At 49.6% G+C, this 21,599-nt stretch overlaps 1 protein-coding gene across 1 annotated transcript in view; it reads left to right on the plus strand.

Annotated features, from left to right (window-relative positions):
- Positions 1–21,599, plus strand: part of PTK2B (protein tyrosine kinase 2 beta) — a 134,990-nt gene that overhangs the window by 96,088 nt on the left and 17,303 nt on the right. Inside the window, exons 6-22 of the mRNA XM_012435144.2 lie at positions 902–981; positions 8,692–8,754; positions 8,962–9,016; positions 9,469–9,609; positions 9,984–10,058; positions 10,840–10,941; positions 12,177–12,294; positions 12,835–12,874; positions 13,252–13,298; positions 14,196–14,246; positions 14,677–14,774; positions 15,551–15,635; positions 15,837–15,937; positions 16,225–16,340; positions 18,054–18,154; positions 18,334–18,423; positions 19,265–19,469. Coding sequence (XP_012290567.1) covers positions 902–981; positions 8,692–8,754; positions 8,962–9,016; positions 9,469–9,609; positions 9,984–10,058; positions 10,840–10,941; positions 12,177–12,294; positions 12,835–12,874; positions 13,252–13,298; positions 14,196–14,246; positions 14,677–14,774; positions 15,551–15,635; positions 15,837–15,937; positions 16,225–16,340; positions 18,054–18,154; positions 18,334–18,423; positions 19,265–19,469 — 1,568 coding nt within the window. The remainder of the gene's footprint in view (positions 1–901; positions 982–8,691; positions 8,755–8,961; positions 9,017–9,468; positions 9,610–9,983; positions 10,059–10,839; positions 10,942–12,176; positions 12,295–12,834; positions 12,875–13,251; positions 13,299–14,195; positions 14,247–14,676; positions 14,775–15,550; positions 15,636–15,836; positions 15,938–16,224; positions 16,341–18,053; positions 18,155–18,333; positions 18,424–19,264; positions 19,470–21,599) is intronic.

Raw genomic sequence — 21,599 nt, forward strand, 5'->3', positions numbered from 1 at the left:
GTGCACTCATCACCCAAGCAGTGTTCACTGTACCCCATATGTAGTCTTTTATCCCTCAGCCCTCTCTCACCCTTCCCCCCAAGTCCCCAAAGTCCACTGTATCATTCTTATGCCTTTGCATCATCATGGTTAGCTCCCCCTTATGGGTGAGAACATACGAAGTTGGTTTTCCATTTTGGAGTTTTCACTTACAATACTGGTCTCCAACTCCATCCAGGTGGCTGTGAATGCCATTATTTAATTCCTTTTTATGGGACTTGCCAATTTCTATGGTGTAAATACTCCCCGACCGTGGCCTATTTCAAGCTATCAGTAGGACACCTACTTGCTCACAAAACTTCTGAAAACTTAACAACCAGCTCTCAGCAGCTGTTCTGAGCATCTCTGACTTCTGGACAGAATGTGTGTGGAGTGTCAAGCTCAGCACCAGGTGCAGAGCGAAGTGCAGCGTCAACAGGAGTGGTCGTTGTTGTCTTCTGTCTGGTCTTACGTCCCTCCTGGTTTGCTAGAGACTGAGCTAGACTTTTCTTGACCTGTGCATGACATTTATCACTATTTACCAACAGGGCTTTCGATAAATTACTGACTCCTTGCAAAATCAGTTTCCTTCTGTCCAAAATGGGGGATGAGGGGAATCTGAACTTCCTGCCTATGGAGCAGGGAGAGAATGCCTGTAAAAGCACCTCAAAAACCTCACAGCCTTGGCCTGTGGAAGCACAAGCACCCCTTCCCTCATGCTCTCCATCCCTGCTCTAAGTTTGTTTGTGGTGGGGTGGGTAGCTGTTGCTTAGGGAGGAAGAATCAGGCCCTTCATCTTCTGGGGCCTCTGTTCAGGGAAACAGGGGCCGGGGGGGTCGGTGATGAGGGTGCAAGTTTGATGCTTGGCATTTCTCCCCACCAGCTCCGGAACGACTACATGCAACGCTATGCCAGCAAGGTCAGCGAAGGCATGGCCTTGCAGCTGGGCTGCCTGGAGCTCAGGTATGTGGCCTCAAGGCCTCCGCCGGGAGGGTGCTGTGCTGGACTTTGGGCCGAGCTCTGGGCTGGCCCAGCCTTTCCCCATGTCCAGGATGGGAAACAGTAATGAGTATGTGAGAGTCAGGAAGGGGAAAGGTGGTGACCAGCAGCAGGTGAGGCTCTGAGGGGTTGGGTGTCTGGTCCTTGGGATGGCAGGGGTGGGAGGGCCAGCCCCCTCCCTAGATGCACTCTCCTGGCTTCCTTTGCTGCCACTGCTCTTGCCTGCAGGCTGCTGGGTTTTTCCATCTGTCAATCACCTCTGCTGCTGTTCGAGCGATTCAGCAGATGTTTCTTGAGCACCAGGCTAGGATCTGGGGGACATTTGAACCTAGAGATGTCTATATGTGTTGCCCATTGCTATATCCCCACTTCCAGTAGGCACTTGAACAATATGTGTGGAATCAGTACATCATCCAGAGAGGCCCTCACACTTCCATGTTGGGGAGGTGACAGATGTGTATACAAGTAATCATAATACGAGGTGGTATGCAGATGGCACCAATCTCCATGTAGGAGTCACTCATCCTGTCCAAGGGCATCAGCAAGAGGGTATCTGAACTTCCCCTGGAAGGAGGAGAAAGGTTTCAATCAGCAGAGAACAGGGGTCAGGGGACATACACTCTAGGCCCAGGGGTCAGCAGAAGGAAAAGCATAGACTGGAGAATTGTGAGGTTGGAGCAGTAAGTTGGGGCTGATGTTGGGGGACACCATTGGTCCAATGGCAGTCCAGTGGTATCATTAGAATGACATAATTAGAATGACAGTCTAAAAAATTAGGCCTTTTTCTTGGCTGCCATGGGGTCATTGCCATTTGGGACTGAGGAGGGTGATGTGGATAACCTGTGCTGTAACCCTGTCATGACCAGTGCAACGCCATTGGGTTTCACCATGCCCTGCCATTCTACCCTCTTCTCTGCTTCTCTCTACCCCTTCTCTGTCTTAGAGCAGTGGTTTCAGCATCTGCTTACAAATCATAATCACCTGGGAGCTTAATAAACTAGAAATGTCCTGCCCTTACCCTTGGGAGATTTGATCTGGCAGACCTGAGTGGAACCTTATCCTAGGCATTTTTGACCTCCCCTGCCCCAGGTGACTTGAATACCATTAGTCATATGGGTTGAGGGGAGGACTTTCAGGATGACTGCCAGGGAAATCGTTAGCCAAGGATTACTTCCTGTTTTCTGGAACTGCATTTCCGGAGCCTTATCTGTGACCTCATGGTTAAATAGAGTAGAACTCTGCTGCCACTTCTACAGAGTAGGGGGCACTGGGGAATTCTGGCCCCATCATGAATCTCAGAGAGAATGCTGAGGGGTACCCTAGTGGGGGCAGTGGGATGGGAAGGGGAGGGTCCCACTTTGATTTCAGCATCTGAGGTTGTTGGCATTACTGACAGAGTAGGTCAAGAGCAGCTTTGAGGGCTTCATATTTGGTGACTTTGTCTCAACGAGCAAGGGAGCATTAGAGTCTTCTGTACAGAGGAGGCCTGCAGTCCCTGCAGCTGCTTATAAGGCATCCCAGCTCGCTGCCATTAGTAATAATCTTGGGAGCTCGGTGCTGGCAGACCAGGGGCAGTCTGTGAAGTTTATTTTATTATCTCTGCCTTTTATGCCTTCTCAGACCACTTGGCTCCTATGAGCTGCATTACATCCTATACAGTTTCATCTTCCCCTCTAAAATTAGACAAGGTGAAAACGCTTATCTTTATCTTTTTATTTATGGATATCATACCCAGGATGCTAGTATCACTGTGACACACCCATCACTTGTCACCTGTGAAGCAGTCGTCACTTAGTTGTAAAACAGCACCACAAAGACCCATTAACATTCTATTTTGTTTTATTATATCCTCCAATCACCCCCAAACTATTACTGCTGGTGGCCTAAGTGCCAGGCACTGCACTAATGTATTGGAGAACAGGGCAAGGCATCCAACGTGACTCCTGTACGTAGTATTGTCATGAGTATGACTGCAGATATCTGCTATCTAACCAACACAGGACGATTCTGAAAGCCACACTTGTTTTGCGCAAGAGACATATTGTTTCACATCTCCTGAGTGTGAGGAACAGAGTCAGAGAGATATTCCTATTCTTACTGGTTGACCATTGAAGTGCAGGGTATATGATATTAGAGAGAGGCTATGGAAAACACCTGTTTTATGAACCTAATAGAAGATTTGCAGGTCTAATAATTTTTAAAGCTGAATGCAATTATTTGTTATGATGAGCTATTTTAAAGTGAAGTTACAACTGTTTCTCACCAAGAGAGACTTGGACACATTTTGGAAAATCAGAGCATAAGGCAGAATTTTCTAGGGCTGTGGCTCTGGTCTGAAAATGTCCCAGGGTGTGGGGCTACCTACAAATCACGAGCAATAATCCCTTGTACTATTAACAGCGGTGATTATGTCACCTGCCTGTAGATAGATGGAATCTCCAGGAAAAAATACTCTATTATTTCCTAGCTTAAAAAAGAGATATGATGTATGCCTAAGACATGAGATATGTGAAATGAATCTTCAGTGGAGTCTTGAGTTTCCTGTGTTACTCTGGGCAAGTCAATTAATCTCTCTCTGCCTGGATTCCTTCATTTGTAAAACAGGAATGATAATAGTAACATTATAGTAACATTATGTTACTATATAACATTTGTTATGCTATATAACATATGTTACTATATAACATATGCTACTGTGTAATATGTATGTTATGTTACTATACAATAGTAATCATAACAAACCTTGCAGGGTTGTTACAAAGAATAAATGAGTTAATGTATTTAAAGTACTTAGAACAATGGCAGGGACCAAAATATTCAATAATTCTTTATTATATTTTACTTATTTTTTTCTTTATGCTTCTTTTGTTTATTTTGAATAGACTTTATTTTTTAGAGAAGTTTTAGGTTCACAGCAAAATTGAGCAGAAGGTACAGAGTTCCTATGCACCCCCTTCCCCACACATGCACAGCCTGCCCGCCACCTACACTCCCCACCAAAGTGATGCGTTTGTTACAATTGATGAACTTACATTGACACATCATTATTACCTAAAACCTGTAATTTATGTTAGGGTTCACTCTTGGTGGTGTACATTCTATGAGTTTGGCTAAATGTATAATTACTTATATCCACCATTACAGTATTGCACAGAGTAGTTTCACTGCCCTAAAAATTCTCCATGCTCCACCTATCCATCCCTCCTTCACCCTAACCCTGGCAACCATTGATCTTTTTATTGTTGCCATAGTTTTGCCTTTTCCAGAATGTCGTATAGTTGGAACGATACATAGTTAATTTTATTCATTTACTGGACATGCTTTGTAAATGTCAGATGTTTTCTCTCAATAGTACCTCTAAATGAAAGTCTGAAATTCATGGCCCCTATGCTGGAAATCAGTATCTGCCCAGTTTGAGGAACCAAATAACTTCTCCCCCTTGACCTGAGACACCTAGGACCATTGCCCACCCCCAGCAGAGCGTGCATGTGCACGCACACACACACACGCACACAAACAGAGTGAATGTGTAACCCCAGATTAGTTAAGTAGTAACTGTTAATAAGTAGTAGAGAAAGAACACACAGCTTGCTTTGCTTCAAAAACGCATCTTGGCTTGTAGTTAATTTCTGTTGATGTTTAGAATAAAAAAGTAACCAACTGGATTTAGTTGTTTAGTTGGTTTAGTTGTTTCCTTATTTTCTGCCGCCCTTACCTGGGTATCAGTCATAGGCCTGTATGTGATTATAGACGCCACTGCGGTCCACCTGGTGTTAGCTACTCAAAATTACAGGCTTGGCCTGGGGGTACCAGCCAGGCACTGGAGGGTGCTCCAGGTAGGCACAGCCTTGCTCAGTGACTGCGGTTGGGGCAGATTTGGGAGACCTGGGTGCCCCTGGAGAGCAGCTGAGATGATTGGGAAGCTAACTTGCTGGGGAGAGCAGTGTCTCCATTGAGTGTTGGTTACTAGTTCTCCCAGACATTCCCAAGATACTGAGTTGCTCCAAATGTTGGAAACACAGATTGTGGCACATCTGAGTGATTGGACACTTTTGTTCATGGTAACCATGTAAATGCTTTTCGATGCCTGAGAGAAGGGCCATCTGGGACACAGGGAGTGGGTTAAGCAAGCTGGGTAAGGAGATTGGGATGATCTCGATGTGCTAGCTGAGCTTCCTTTATCCTAATAAAACATTTTTCCATTCACTACCTCCTTGATCATGCTAAAATGCTGTTATTTTTATGTGCTTTAATTGCTCAGTGTTAATTTCAAAATGTGTTTACCTTTTCATTTAGCTAACCCTGTTTCTAAAAATTTAATATTTAAGTATCCCAGTCTTCCAAATTCTTTCTTCGCGAGCCTCAAAGTTCATTTATTCACTCAGCAACAGATTGTAAAGCTGAAGTAGCTTTAGGAGACCACTCTCCTTTGTGGCTGGAAAGCAGATCTCACCCCATGGGTGGGCAATGCATCCCCACTGCCTGGCACACTCTTCTCATTTCCCTTTTCAGCCTAGTAAACTCTTCTATCTTCTGGCAGCTTTAGAAAATGTACTGAGCCTGTGTTACCTGCTTGTCCTCTACATACGTAGGAAACCTCAGCATGAGCCTATGAGGTGTCAATTGCAAGCAGTGTGACCATCTGCTCTCCTCACCAAGCCAGCCTAAGGGTCTCTTCATCTTGAAGCCTTTTCTGTACTATCCTGACCCCATCCAGCCTCCTTTGCAAAACCACCTTGCACCCAGCTCTGGGAGGCAATGACATGTCCCCATGCACCAGATTGTGAAATTCTGTCAAATCCTTAGAGTCAGAATCGGTGCTGCCTTTGCCTGGCACATAAGGACTCAATACATAGTTGAATGAATGGATAACTCTGAAAGAATTGAAATCCTCTTCCTCATTGGATCTTTGCCAAATTTATTCTGTTAGAATTCAGTAGTTGAATACAGCAAGCCAATGTGTTCAGTTACCTAGGAGTATATTTTATGGCTCACTCAACTCAGGGACACTGCAGATGACCAGGCTGCCTGTAGTCACCCTGAGGTTTCTTAAGAATGTGTAGGTTGAGCAGGTAACACTGGCTTGAAACGTTTTCTAAAGCTACCGTGGTCAATTGTATGGAACTTTGGGATCTTAACTGCAGGCACTCTTCAGGTGGGAGGAGGAAGAGGAGGCGGAGCTTCCATCCAGGAGAAAATCCTGGGTAGACTTCTCATGTACTATACCTCAGTGGCCCCCAACCTGTTTGGCACCAGGGACCAGTTCCATGGAAAACAATTTTTCCTTGGAGTAGGGGATGGTTTCAGGATGATTCAAGAGCATTACATTTATTGTATACTTTATTTCTATTATTATTACATTGTAATATATAATAAAATAAATGTACAACTCACCATAATGTGGAATCAGTGGGAGCTCTGAGCTTGTTTTCCTGCAACTAGATGGTCCATCTGGATGTGACAGGAGACAGTGACAGGTCATCAAGCATTAGATTCTCATAAGGAAGGTGAAACCTAGATCCTTCGCATACACGGTTTACAATAGGGTTCATGCTCCTATGAGAATCTAATGTCGCCACAGATCTGACAGGAGATGGAGCTCAGGCAATATAGCAAGTGATGGGGAACAGCTGTAAATACAGATGAACCTTCAGTCACTCACCCACTGCTCACATCCTGCTGTGTGACCCGCTTCCTAACAGGCCACGGACCAGTACTGGTCCGTGGCCTGGGGGTTGAGGACCTTTGCTATACCTGAATGTCATCCCTATCTCCCAGGCTTCTGGTTCCCAATTCTGCACATCTGCCCTTAGTCAGCAAGCACATCCCATCTGAGGCACCATCGCTTACCTTGCTCTGTCAGACACCCAGTAGAGAAAAGTAAGGGTAGGGAAGAGCCCATCTTCTTAGTTTTCTAAGTTCTCTTATTGGATCAAATTCCCAGGGTTTTCTGGCCTCACTACTAGTAACATTTGGGGCTGGATACTTCTTTGTTAGCAGGGAGTGGGGGTGGGCTTCCTGTGCATTGAAGGATGTTTAGCAGTATCCCTGGCCTCTACCCACTTGATGCTAGTAGCACCACCAACCCCCTACTCCAACTAGGATGCGATAACCAAAACTATCTCCAGACATTGCCCATTGTTTCAGGCTGGGGCACAGAGTGTAATATTGAGACCGTATTTGTTAAGAGGTAACTACTTACTTTGTTTGACAATGTATTCAAAGACACCATTTATTTAAAATGGTTAGGGATATAGCATTTTATGTTTTACTTTTTTATTGGATATTTCCTCTATGATTTCATGCCTTAAGGGTCTTCCTTTTTATTTTTTTGAGATGGAGTTTCACTCATCACCCAGGCTGGAGTGCAATGGTGCGATTTTGGCTCACTGCAACCTCCGCCTCCTGGGTTCAACCAATTCTCCTGCCTCAACCTTCCCAGTAGCTGGGATTACGGGAGCCCGCCACCACACCTGGCTAATTTTTTGTAATTTTAGTAGGGATGTGGAGTTTCACCATATTGGCCAGGCTGGTCTCGAATTCCTGACCTCAGGTGGTCTTCCCACCTTGACCTCTCAAAGTGCTGGGATTATAGGCATGAGCCCCTGCACCCAGCCTTGAGGGTCTTCTTGATCCCATAACTTGGAAATATTTTTCTAGATTATTTTTTCTGGTTTGTAAGCAGTTTTTTTTTAACTGACCTCTATCTTTTAATGCATAAGAATAAATATTCTATACAGAGTATGTGGTAAGGATCTAACCTTCCTATTTTCTAAGCACAGTGAACTGTCTGAAAGTCATTGCTTTTGAATTGTAAGTTACTTCCCTCACTCTGCTTATAGTATTAGTTGCACAAAACTTTTCCCACATATTTATAAGGATCCCTGAATTAAAGGAATACTGAATGACTCTAATACACGATCAGGAAAAGGATAATGTCTGCAGCAGTCAATGAAATTACTAGACACAGTGACACACACAGGGAAGGGAGGCTGGCACATGTGAGGACATTAGCTATTTGGTCTCAGCTTAAGCCACAATTGCATAAAAATATTTATCAAAGCATACGTTTTTAGGGGAAATGAGACTTAAAGAATATAAGTAAAATATTAATATATTTTAGTTAATACATAATATTAATAATGGTACAACTATGAATAATTTTATTTTCTTCTGTTCTGTAAGTGCTAAAGTTTTTATATGTACAGTACTACATTTAACAAGTATCTAAATGAACACACAAACACACGTGCATATAGTATCTAAGAGATAGCAAATAAGTGAAAAGGAAATCACAAGAGCCCCTCAGGACCTGCAGGTGGAGGTCAGTGTTCCTAGGCTGATCATTCAACATTGGCTGCCATGGGTCTTTGTTCTTAGAGGCCACAGATGGAGCCACCATCTTCCTCCTCAGCCTAGTCAGCCTAGTATCTGCCCATTCCTAGAGTGGGCTTCCTAGGATGCGAGGCTGGAGTCTTTTCTAGGAAGGAAATTTGTAGGGTTTGCTTTTCCTCATAGGTCAAAATACCAAATTTTATGACTCTCCTAACTTTCTTTCTCCTGGGGACCCCCACATATGGCAGGGGAAAGGGGCTTCTAGTGGCATGAGGTGCCCTGGGTCTGACTGCCTCATTCTCCAGCCTTCAGCCCCCTCTCCACCCCGTCTTTCTCCAGGCGGTTCTTCAAGGATATGCCCCACAATGCCCTTGACAAGAAGTCCAACTTCGAGCTCCTAGAGTAAGTTCTGGGATCAGCCGCCTCCCCTCCCTTCCTGTCTCTCCATGTGTTCTTTTCCTCCTCACCCTCTCCTCCACCCCTCCCCAGACCAGAGCCACACGGGCCGTCTCCAGGTCCCAAAGTCTTCTCACCTCTTCCTGATTGGCCCACAGTCCTGGGGTGGGGGTGAGGGGGAGTCTCATGCTGCCTTTTTCTTCTTTCTTGCAGAAAGGAAGTGGGGCTGGACTTGTTTTTCCCAAAGCAGATGCAGGAGAACTTAAAGGTGAGAAAACCAACGGGTGAGGACCTCTTTGTGCTGATTCCCAAGACTAGAGTGGAAGGGTGAGGCTGCGGATACTCAGAGAAGCCAGGGTATCTGCGCAGCCTAGGGCATTTGGACACAGAACTACTAAATGCACCCAGGGGTCCTCTCTGGGTGGGAATCCAGCTGTGACATGCCTGGGTTCCCACCCTGCATCGGGGCCTTATCAGCGCTGTGGCCTTAGCAGCTGGGAAGCTGCTACCCACTGCCCCCTACACCTCACTCATACGGTTATGAGGAGTCTCTCTTGAGACAGTGGGTATGTGTTTTAGGTCATAGATCACAGCTGCTCTTGGGGCAAAGGCCCTGGGGACCATTTTCGAGCAGTGGGCAGTCTCTCGGCGAGACCCTAAGGGAAAGAGTGAGAGCTGGGAGAAGCAGGCCTACCTCACACTGCCCATCCCCTCCCCCAGCCCAAACAGTTCCGGAAGATGATCCAGCAGACCTTCCAGCAGTATGCCTCGCTCCGGGAGGAGGAGTGCGTCATGAAGTTCTTCAACACCCTCGCAGGCTTCGCCAACATTGACCAGGAGACCTACCGCTGTGAACTCATTGTAATGGCGGGCTCTCTTGATCCTCTCCCTGACCTGGATTCCAGGCCTCTCAGGAAAGGGGGCCAGGAGTGGGGCAGGGAGAGGCTGCAATGGCTGCAGATTCTCAGGCAGCAGGACTTCGCTAACCTGCCGACACAGAAGTCACGGGCATCACCTTGCCTGAAGTAGGCGCTGAAATGTTGGCCTCAGCTGTGGGGGGCAGGCAGGACAGGAAAGATGTCAGGAGGGGAAAATCAGTATGGCCAGGGTTTTGGAGGAAGGAGCTGGAGACCCAGGAGACAGCGGCCTGTGTCTAGCTTAGGGAGTTTTCTTCAAGTTTCTGAAGAATGGGGAGGGCAGCTCTGGGACAACAGTCCACTCTCCTTTTATTCCAGCAAGGATGGAACATTACTGTGGACCTGGTCATTGGCCCTAAAGGCATCCGCCAGCTGACCAGCCAGGATGCAAAGGTAGAGAGACTGCGGGCAGCCCCACCCAGCTCCAGGCGGGGAGATCTTCCCCTCTCTGCTGCCTCCCTGCTGTCTGCCCCTTTGGGTCTTCTTGCCCCCATTGCTGAGAGCAGAGTCCTCCTAAGGCCATGCCCTAGCAGTGGAGAGCGTTTAGAGACAGCAGTGTGGGGCAGATGGCTCTTTACATCCCCATGACTGTCATCTGCACAGAGGTGGCAGGAGGGGGAGACAAGGCTACCATGATTACTCTCCGAGCTCAGCAGTGTCACTCTTTCAGTGACAGTATGGGACATGATACCCCTGGAAGTCAGGGGACCTGGGTCCAGTTTTGACTCTACCACCAGCTTGACATATGACCTCGAGCAAGTCTTGGCTTTCTCTAGACCTCATTTTCTCCTTTGCATGGGCGGGGCTTGGTCTAGATGAAGCTTATGGTCCCAGGACGGCTTTGAATACAGCCCAACACCAATTCGTAAACTTTCTTAAAACATGATGAGATTTTTTTGTGCAATTTTTTTAAGCTCATCAGCTATTGTTAGTGTTAGTGTCTTTTATGTGTGGCCCAAGATAATTCTTCTTCTTCCAGTGTGGCCCAGGGAAGCCAAAAGTTTGGACACCCCTGAACTAGAAGATCCTTCTAGGCTTAATAGTCTTTGATTCTCTCTTCATCTCCCAGAGAAACTCCCAGTTCCTCCTCACCCCAACTCCCCCATACTGACCAATCTGCACAGCCCAATCCTAGTAGTGGGGTGGTCTGAAGCTCCCCCTTCTCTTCCCACAGCCCACCTGCCTGGCTGAGTTCAAGCAGATTAAGTCCATCAGGTGCCTCCCGCTGGAAGATGGCCAGGCAGTGCTGCAGCTGGGCATTGAAGGTGCCCCCCAGGTGAGTGTCTCTGGGCACCTGGCAGCTCTGCAGGGGTTCTCACAGCAGGTTGGGAGCTCTTGATCAGGCCAGAAGTCCGTGGCACACAGGAGGCCAGGAGCTTCCTGGCTGTGGGGGTCGTGTTAAGAAAACTGCACCAAGTTCTTGGACAAAAGGTACCAGGATGGTGATCAATTATAAGAAAAATTGCCAGATATGGGTGAAGGGGAGGAAGGCAGCAAATCACACTGCCACGTATGCACCTATGCAACAACCTTGCATGTTTTTCACATGTACCCCAAAACCTAAAATGCAATAAAAAAAAAAGAAAAGAAAAATTGGGAAAGAGCTTTTGTAATTTCAGGAAAGAAATTGGGCAGGTTTTCAGCTGGTGGGATGTTCAAGGTGACCAGAAATCGGGTATAAATCACAGGCCTAAGTTTTACCAAGAGAACAATGATGCGGAAATCAAAAACATGGTTTGGTTTTTTTTTTTTTTTTGGCAGTAAAACAGGCTGCAGGGCATTCATCTCTCTCTCCTTTTGCCCATCTGTGCCCCTGCCCCATTGCCTCCCCCTTCCTTTCCTTTCCTTTTCTTTTCTTTTGTTTTCTTTCTTTCTCTTTCTTTCTTTCTCTTTCTTTCTTTTCTTTCTTTCTTTCTTTTTTTTTTTTTTGAGACAAAGTCTCACTCTGTCGCCCAGGCTGGAGTGCAGTGATGCAATCTTGGCTCACTGTAACTTCCGCCTCCTGAGTTCAAGCAATTCTCCTGCCTCAGCATCCTGAGTAGCTGGGATTACAGGCGCCTGCCACAAGGCCCAGCTAATTTTTGTACTTTTAGTAGAGACAGGGCTTCGCCATGTTGGCCAGACTGGTCTCAAACTCCTGACCTACAGTGATCTGCCTACCTCAGCCTCCCAAAGTGCTGAGTTTAGAGGCGTGAGCCACTGCGCCCAGCCCCTCTTCCATTTTGTCAGTTTCTGCTTCTATTTATTGAGCATCTACCAGGCATCATGCTATGTACTCAGAGGCTAAAATGAGTGAGGCTGGGGACTAGCCTTTGGAGAACGTGGACATACAGGTGAAAGGGGTGATGGAGTCAGCCTGGACTCCAGGGCAGGGCCCCAGGGGAGAGGTCCAGACAGCATTGGCATCCAGGCAAGGGTTGTAGCAGGGTCCTGCTGTCTCTTCTCAAGCCCTGGGTGTGGTCTCTAACCAGGGCTCTGGGGTCTCACCCTTGGCCGGTCTCTGCTCTGCAGGCCTTGTCCATCAAAACCTCATCCCTGGCAGAGGCTGAGAACATGGCTGACCTCATAGACGGCTACTGCCGGCTGCAGGGGGAACACCAAGGCTCTCTCATCATCCACCCTAGGAAAGGTGGGTTTCATTTAAACATACAGTGACTGGACCATGGATGGCAGCACAGCCGAGTCCCCAGAGGTAGAGGGGCAGGAGCTTAGCCACTGACAGATAAGTGAATGAGGAGGCTTCCCTGACAGCCCACAGGAAGCTTCCAGTGGGCCCATGTTGGGCTGTAAGCCCTGGCCAGTCCACTACCTACAGCCCTGCTAGTCAAGGTCCACATAGAGGCAGCTTCTGTAGGAGAGGCATGTTAGTCCCAGCAGGCTCAAAGCCATTGCTAGAACAAGGCTGGTCCCGCCTGTGGGTGTCTCCATCTTGGGGTCAGATTCAGGAAGTATGGATCCCAGCTGGAGCACGTGAAATCTGTCCCAAGGCAGCCTCCAAAGAGGATTTCAGTTCTGGCCCAAGGCCTCCCCAGCTCCCTGGCTAGGAGAGAATGGAATTAGCGGGGTGGGGTGGGAGGAGAGTCCCTTGTAGGAATACTGAGGAGGTCAGTCACCCACCCACACCCCTGTGTCCCCACTTCCAACCTCCTCCATCCTCCTCTCTTCCTAGATGGCGAGAAGCGGAACAGCCTACCCCAGATTCCCATGCTGTGAGTATGGTGGGGTGCAGAAGACAGGGCCCTGGGCTCAGCCAGTGCTGCAGAGAGGAAGAAGAACAAACTGGGAGTCCCCACCTCCATAGTTTCCTGCTTTCGGGCCCAGGAGAACCCTGAAAAAGGATGATCTTTTCCTCCCAGTAAATACCTGCAGGAATATTCCTATGCCTTCATGGCACCTGGTGTTATCCTGGAGGGTCACTGCTGTCCCCCAGCTCCAGTCCCAGGCAGCCTGGGCTGTGCTCCCAGGTCCTTGCTAATCTGAACAGACTGCTTCTCCACAGGGGGTGGGAGGAGAGGGCAGGCTGAGGCTGCCCAGGGGAGCACTGCAGGGCTCTGAGCTCACCTGGCTTCTGCCTTCTCACCTACAGAAACCTGGAAGCCCGCCGGTCCCACCTCTCAGAGAGCTGCAGCATAGGTGAGCCGCCCGCTGTGTCCTCGGCCTGCTCCGGTTGCCTCCCATCTGCTTGCTCCCTGCTGCTTGCTCTCATGATATTGTCAAGGGCATCCTCCAAGTTATAGAAAAACAACTCTTCCCCATAGCTTCTCAATGATGGCTTTAAAATATCATGAATTATAATAGCTCCTGTGTATTGAGTAGTTAGTACATGGCACCATGTTTATCTTAGGCAGCTTGGGCTTCCATAACCAAACACCATAGACTGGGTGGCTTAAAACCAGGAGACTTTGTTGCTGACAGGTCTAGAGGCTGGAAATCCAAGATCAAGGTGCTGGCAGAGTCTGCATCCAGTGAGTGCTTTCATCCTCATTTGCAGATAGCTGTCCTTTGACTGTGGGCTCCCATGATGGAGAGAGAGCACCGGTCTCTCTTATTCTGCTTATAAGGGCACGGATCCCATCATGGGGGCTCGACCCTTATGACCGTACCACCTCCCAAAGGCCCCACCTCCTAATTCCACCCATCACCTTGGGAGTTAGAGCTTCAATAAAGGAATCTGGGAGGCACACAAACATCCGATCCCTAATGGTATTAAACATGCAACAGGTATTATTTGATTCAACCTTTACAGCATCCCCTAGGATGCACTTCACAGAAAGGGAAACTGAGATTGAGGGAGATGAACCAACTTGCCCTAAATAATGCAAGTCAGGCAGCAGAGAGCAGGGGCTTAAGCCAAGGTGCCCTGGTCTCCGTGGCCACTCTGAAACCTGGGGTGGGAGATAGGACATGCCTGGTTTCTCCTCCTGCCTGCTTGGCCTCCACTGGCCTCCAGCAAGGAGTCCCACACCTGATTCCTGGGGATGCTCACTGAGAGCATCTTATTTATGGCTTGACCTCTTCCTGCCATTCCAGAGTCAGACATCTATGCAGAGATTCCTGACGAAACCCTGAGAAGGACCGGAGGTAGGTTCTCGACGACAGCGATCGCAGTCAGGGCCCTGTGACATCAGCGCGTGGAACGTTCTTTTCCTCCTTTATCCTCCCTTCGTGTGAGGCTTAGATGGTGGCAAACCTGAGATGCCTTGGATTTGAAAGCTGAGATGCTTTTTTTTTCTCCCTATACTGATTGATCTTTTGTGTGCCCATGGAGCTGTGTGGGGATTCTAATAACTCAGACCTGGGACCCAGCCTTCAGAGGGAGCAGGGTGATGGCTCCTCCCTGGGTCTGAGACAATGGAACATTCTAGACCCCGTTTCCCCAGCCCAGCCCCTGGATCTTGGCTGAAGTGGTGTTGGTCTGGCGATGCCTGGCTTTACAGCCTGCAGACACTCGGGTTCCCCGGCAGATGCCACTGGTCTCTGTGCTCTGCAACTGTTTTCTCCATCTGTGCAGGTCCACAGTATGGCATTGTCCGTGAAGATGTCGTCCTGAATCGTATTCTTGGGGAAGGCTTTTTTGGGGAGGTCTATGAAGGTGTCTACACGAATCACGTGAGTTCCAGGCTCTTCCCTGACACTCCTCTTCCACGTGTCTGTAGGATGAGCCAGAGCTCGAATCTGAGCAGGTTGGAGTTGGCGCAGCCTTCATCCACTTGGAGCCCTTAGGGCCCCTTGTCCACAGGGTGTGGCAGTATTTATTAAATACTCAGAGAATAATAGAAATGAGTCATTTCCAAGAAGGGTAGCAAAATACCTGGGATGGAGATACAGGCAGAACCTGGAGAAGGGTCACTGATTCTTGGTAGGAGAACACAAAGCAGGCGGCGGGTTAAAGACAGTTCTGAGAAAAGGCAAGGCAGGTTCTAGAGTTACTGTCAAGGCCTTTGACGAGGCAGGGCAAGGCTGACAACTGTGGTCACGCTGCTAGCAGCCCCAGGGGAAAGGCCAAGCAGAAAGAGGCAGCAAGAATGTCAAATCTAATGATAATGAGAGAGAGAAAGGCCCAGCCCCCACACATGGTAATGGCCTGCAGGTGGCCCTGGCTTTGGGCAGGTCACACAGCCCCTCAATCTCAGTGTCCTCAGCTGGATGGCCAGGGGCTTGTACCATTTGACCACTAAAGCCCTTTTCACTTCTAACAGACCCTGATCAAGAAGAAGGGGAGCGGGGAAGGAGAGGAAAGGAAGAGAAAGAGGCGAAGAAGAGAGACATAGGAGAAAGGGGCCTCAGCTGGCAGGGATGTCTGCAGGAGGCCATGGGGAGACCGGGAGGGAACACTGCTGAGCGCTGGGCTGGACCAAGGGGTTCTGAACACACTGTTGTTGCAGAAAGGGGAGAATATCAACGTAGCTGTCAAGACCTGCAAGAAAGACTGCACTCTGGACAACAAGGAGAAGTTTATGAGTGAGGCAGGTAGGGACCCCTTGGACCAACCAGGCCTCCAAGATGAGAGGGGCTTGGGCCTGGGAAGGGATGGGGGAACAGTGCAGGGACCCAGATTGGAGGAGGGCTTCCGTTCCCCCAGCTGGAAGAACAGAGGCCTTTGCTCAGTTAGACCTTTGAGCCACTCCACTCATCCCTCTTGCCTGTCCCCACTCCCCGCCGTCACTGCAGTGATCATGAAGAAGCTGGACCACCCACATATCGTGAAGCTGATCGGCATCATTGAAGAGGAGCCCACCTGGATCATCATGGAATTGTATCCCTATGGGGAGGTGAGCTGGAGGTGGCAGAAGAGGGACCCTGTGGTGACAACTGGCCACAGTGGGGTGTGGAAGGGGGGCATTAGAGCACAGCCCCCTCCTCCCAGCTTCCTGTCTTCTGTATTCAGTTGAAGCAAGCCAGAGGCTCTATTTGTCAAGAAAATTGCTGGAACATTTTGCTAGCTTTGGGTTTGCTTCCCATCACTTCCAGGGAAGGGTCGGGGGCTGCCAGCACCCAGCTCCCTGGCTCCATGCTGGGACCAACCAGGGGTCTTGATGACATCTCCCCCTTCCTGCAGCTGGGCTACTACCTGGAGCGGAATAAGAACTCCCTGAAGGTGCTCACCCTTGTGCTGTACTCGCTGCAGATATGCAAAGCCATGGCCTACCTGGAGAGCATCAACTGTGTGCACAGGTAGGGTAGAGGGACGGCCGGCAGCGCAGAAGCCAGGCCTTCACCAGGTCCTCAAGGTATCCGGGTAGAAGTAGGGCTTGGGTGTGACAGAGCAGTGTTGGGATCCCAGCATTAGCCCTGCCTGTCCCAGCAACTTCGAGCACTTGAGCAACTTCTCTGACCCTGTGTCCTCATCTGTAAAGTTGCAGGCACTGTATGTACCTCATGGGGTTGTTAGGAGTAACTCTGAAGTCCGAGGTGTCTGTCTAGAGCTCAAGACCTTCCAGCACCTCCCCTGCGAGTGCCAGGAAATTGCCCCCAGCCTTGTTCAGAGTTCACTCACCTCCAGCTCACCAGCTTGGTGGCACATGGCCCAGGAAGAAGGGACTGAGCTGGAGCTGGGCCAGGAAGATCCCAGAGTCCTGGCCTGGACTCTACCCTCGTCCCCTGGGCTGCTGAGTCCAAACCTCCCTGTGGCTGTGGAGTTGGCCCCTGCCCTACCTGGTTTTGTGCTCATTCCTTGCCATGAGACCCTAACTGCCAGGGGAGTCAGTGGCTGGCCATTACTCGCCATTGACATTGGCTATATGGCCTTGTGTCTGATTCTATACAAAGTCACATCAGGGGATAAAACCCTGCATTCATTCATTCATCCATCCGTTCACTTATTCATTCATCCATCCAACAAATATGGAACACATCTCAGTATCAGGCACTGGCCTAGGCTCTGGGACAAAGTTGTGACAAAAACAAGCAAAAATCTTTTTCCTTGTGAAGCTTACCTTCTAGCATGAGGGTCACACTGGAGACATCAGTTGGCGGGACAAAGGTGATGGGATGAGAGATTTGTTTATTTTGTTTGTTCATTTGAAGCTGCCATGCTTTTAAGTCATCACCTCAACTATAAAAACAAATGCTAGGGAGTGGAGCCTGCCTATGAGAAGCAAGCAGGCAAACTAGTTTGGGGTTGGGAGTGATGGCAAGAACACAGGGTAAACTGAGTCAGCAGAGTGTCTCCTGGGAGGAGCGAGAGCTCAGCCCTGGACTGGCCTACCTGGGCGACACCCTTTCCACCGGTGACCTGCTGGGAAAGTTCCTTCAGCTCCCTGGGCCTGGTCTCCTCCCCTACACCTGGAGGTCTGAGGGTCTCTGTGTTATGACTCAGGGTATGTGAAGCCCTTGTGATCCTGGTATCCTCAGCTCCCCATCAGAGTTAGCTGTGCTGCTGCCGCTGCCGCTCCTGCTATACCAAAGGCCTAACCAGTCCTATGGAAACACAGACAAGAGAGAATAACTGTGTCCAGGGAAATAGTTGGAGTTTATTCTTGAAGAATCAACAGGTGACAGCCTCCCTGGCAGGGGGGACAGTGTAGGCAACAGCACAGAAATGGAAGGTAGCAGATCCCAGGGACCTGAGCCAGGCTTCGAGCTGGAGATGTGTGAGAAGGGGTGATGGAGACAGAGCCCGGCAGCAAGAGGGAAGGAGATGGCCATGCACCTGCGTGTGTTGGGGTGCAGAGGGGCCAGTTGGGCTCCTACCTGAGCTGTGCTGCAGCAAGACCACTCGGTGGGGGCAGTGACCCACAGGAGCTGCCCGATTCTGCTCTGGAGGCCGAGTCCCTGGGCTGCACTGTTCGTCTCTCTGTCCATCTGTCTGTCTGTCTCTCTCTGAAGTGTCCCTGTCCCCATGGGGGTGGGCAGGGCCTCACCCTGGTCTTGGCGCCCTTCTTCCAGGGACATTGCTGTCCGGAACATCCTGGTGGCCTCCCCTGAGTGTGTGAAGCTGGGGGACTTCGGCCTTTCCCGGTACATTGAGGATGAGGACTATTACAAAGGTGAGGGGGACTTCCTGGCCTCTGCTTTGGCCTTGGAGGGGTTGCTGAAGCCAAAAATTCCAGAAAAAGGAAATCTACGGTTGGACAGCCCAGGCTAAGGGTTTCCAGAAAGTAGCATGTATTTCTGGATAATTCTGATCTTCCTTCCCTTAAAAATCAACCTCTTTGCCCACCCAAAGCCTCTGTGACTCGCCTCCCCATCAAATGGATGTCCCCTGAGTCCATTAACTTCCGACGCTTCACTACAGCCAGTGATGTCTGGATGTTTGGTGAGTGCTGATTTGGGAGGGCATGAAAAAGGGTTCAGATTCTCACCTCTGAACCAGGCTATGGGGGTGGGTGCAGGGAGCAGAGGTCTGACCCCCACCCCTCATTCCCAGGGTTCTATTTTGCTTTGGCCACTGAGAAGTCTCAGAGATGGGGAGGCCACTGGGGGTGGGGTAGGGGGGTGATCCAGGCTAAGGGCTGGACTGGACTGTGCAGGCTCATCTTCCTGGAAGAGGCTCTTGTGGGATGTGTGTTCCACCTACCAGCCCCAGAAACTAAGATGAAACACTGTGACTTGTTCTGAGAGAGGTGCAGGGAGGGGAGAGAGCAAAGGCAGGTGTAGACAGACAGCCCCTTCCAGAATACCTCCTGAAGACCATCTCACTTCATTCTCCCACAGCCAACCCTGTAGAATATTACTGTTACTCTCGTTTTCTAGTTAAGAAAACTGAGGCTCAGATGAGTCAGGAGCTTGCCCACAGCCACACAGGCACCAAGCGTTGGTGTGAGGCTTCCAACTCCAGCTTTACTAGGGAGTGGCTCCCGTCCCATCTAAGAGAAGGCACCTGTGGTCCCAATGACATGCCATAACTGCCACCTTTTGATCCTGCAGCACCCTGACAGGGGTCTAGGGAGCAAGGCCCTAGGTCACTAACTGCAGATGTAGGTCCCTGGTCCCTCGGGTGGGCCGCGATGGTGGGCAGGACCCTGGGGTGCTGGATGGAGAGCAGGACCATAGGAGCTGCTCCTGGCTGAGACTGAGCAGTAATGGCGATGGTGCTCTCCCGGGTGGGTGGGACTGATCTCCCCCAGGCCGGGGCCTGACGCTCTCTTCCACCCCAGCCGTGTGCATGTGGGAGATCCTGAGCTTTGGGAAGCAGCCCTTCTTCTGGCTGGAGAACAAGGATGTCATCGGAGTGCTAGAGAAAGGGGACCGGCTGCCCAAGCCCGACCTCTGTCCACCGATCCTTTATACCCTAATGACCCGCTGCTGGGACTATGACCCCAGCGACCGGCCCCGCTTCACCGAGCTGGTGTGCAGCCTCAGGTAAGCATGGAGTGTGGACTGGGGGCGGGCACCCCCCCGACCCCCGGTGGTACCAGGGAGCAAGACCAGTAGCACACAGAGAGGTTTGCACTGCATCTCCCTAAACAAGACAGGCCAGGGTCAAGGACAGGAGGCTGAAGCCAGGTTCACTGTCAGATATGAGCTCAGAGATAAGGCACCCCTGGGGAAGCCTGGCTCCTCTGGGCATCTGTCAACACGGAGCACAGAGCCTTGTTCCTGGGATGTGCTCAGAAAGTATTTTCTAGGTTAGAGTCAAAAGCCTGAAGCAGACTCTCATTGAAGTGCCTGTGCTCTTTATGGTGTTGGGGATGCCACCCGCTTCCTCTCGCCTCTCCTCTTGACTTTGATCTTTCCTCCCAGATACAAGGGAGTGATGTTTGACCTGTTATCAAGAGTGTGACCCAGGGGCCACCTCTCCCTTCTGAATGGGGGATAAGGGACCTGAGGGCCCGTCAGTGCCCAAGAGCCATCATTGCCTAGGGCTGGGGAGGTTGCTGGGGAAGAAGGTCGTGTGTTTCGGAGGTTCAGCGTCCTCCAGTTTTCTTGGTGGCCAGCCTGCCATTAGCCCTCCTGTGGGAGATCTGACTTCTTTTGGCTTCCTCTGTGATGGGAGTCAGCCCTTTCTATAAAGGGCCAAATAGCAAATATTTAGGGCTTTGCAGTTTATGCAAGTCTCTGCCAAAACTTCTAACTCTCCTGGCTTAGACAGGAGACAAAATAGCCATAGACAATACTTCGATGAATGGGTGTAGCTGGGCTCCAGTGAAACACCATTTGTGAACGCTGAAATTTGAATTTCACATAATTTTCTTGTGTTGTAAATGTTTTTCTTCTTTTAATTTTTTTAGTCATTAAAACAATGCAAAAACCATTCTTCCTTGGGGACCATGTAAAAATAGAGGAAAGGCCAGATTTGCCCCATGGGCTCTTGTTTGCTGGACCCTGCTTTAGGGAGTCTGGAACTTGACTTGAAATATTGTGATTTTAAATACTGTAGTCAACATGTTGCCTTGTTTGATTTTAGGACAAGAAAGCACCCCTGGAAAACTGCCTGGTGGGGAGGTACCCCGGGGAATGCCGGCCATGCCCAGGCCAGGGGCACTCAGGGTGACCCAGCATGTTTTACACGGGGTGGGGCCTTCAATATCATCTGCGAAACCTCTGGCTTAAAAGGCCTCCCTGTTCCTGCCTATCCCTTCAGTGAGCCTCCCAGTTAATTCTAGACTCCTCTGTTGGTCCCTCGTATAAGAGACTTGAGAAGCCAGTGGGCTGCAGGATAAAAGTATTTGAAAGATGGAATCTAGGAGGGTGAAAGCTCGCGGGGGATGGGACTGGGAGTCCTCATTCACTCTGAGGCCTTGAGAGCAGGGAGCTGTGCAGGTGCCTTTCCTGGGCTGAGAAGTGTTCCCATCAGAAGCACCGGCCAGGCCCCCCCACCACAAGTGGAGGTGGGAGCAGGTTTCCATTGTGATCTGAAAAACCCTGAAAGACTCAGAAGACCCCAGGTTCCTCCCCCGGCCACCACTGAGGCTTCCTCCTTAGAGTTCAGAAGGGCTTTGGTCAGTTTCCTAATTGTTCCAGGTAGGAAAGGCCCTTCCAAGGTCAAATTTTGAGTGTCTCTGTGTAACAATAGTTATATTTTTAAAATCTTCTGCTAAACAAAATGTAGTGGGCTATATAATGCATTTTTATTATACAGAATAAAATGCATGCACATTTGAAAATATAGTACCAAGTATCTCATAGTATCACACATTCAGTAATATATAATACTTGGTACCCATATGAATGTGTGGCTTCATAGACAGTAATAGTTCCAGAGTCCTCTGGGGTGTGTGATCCCAGGTTAGGACCACTGGATTGGGTAAGAAAGGTAAGAAGCATGCACAGGGCTAGCCTGAGAGTGAACCCACACCCTTGTCAGCACACAGCAGGGATGCATTGGGAGATGTTTCATGAGGTATGGGAGATGTGGATTCTAGGCCAGGGCCATGAAGTTGACTGGGACTTTGGACATCTACATAGAAATTTGGTGCCAATCACAATCTGAGGAGGGCACAAGGCCTGGGAGTAGGGCTGCAGTCAGGCTCCTGCTGTGTGTTTGGGCTG

Source organism: Aotus nancymaae, unplaced genomic scaffold (assembly GCF_030222135.1).
Source record: "Aotus nancymaae isolate 86718 unplaced genomic scaffold, 86718_ANA_hifiasm-v0.15.2.pri h1tg000079l, whole genome shotgun sequence".
In the NCBI taxonomy this organism is placed as follows: Eukaryota; Metazoa; Chordata; class Mammalia; order Primates; family Aotidae; genus Aotus; species Aotus nancymaae.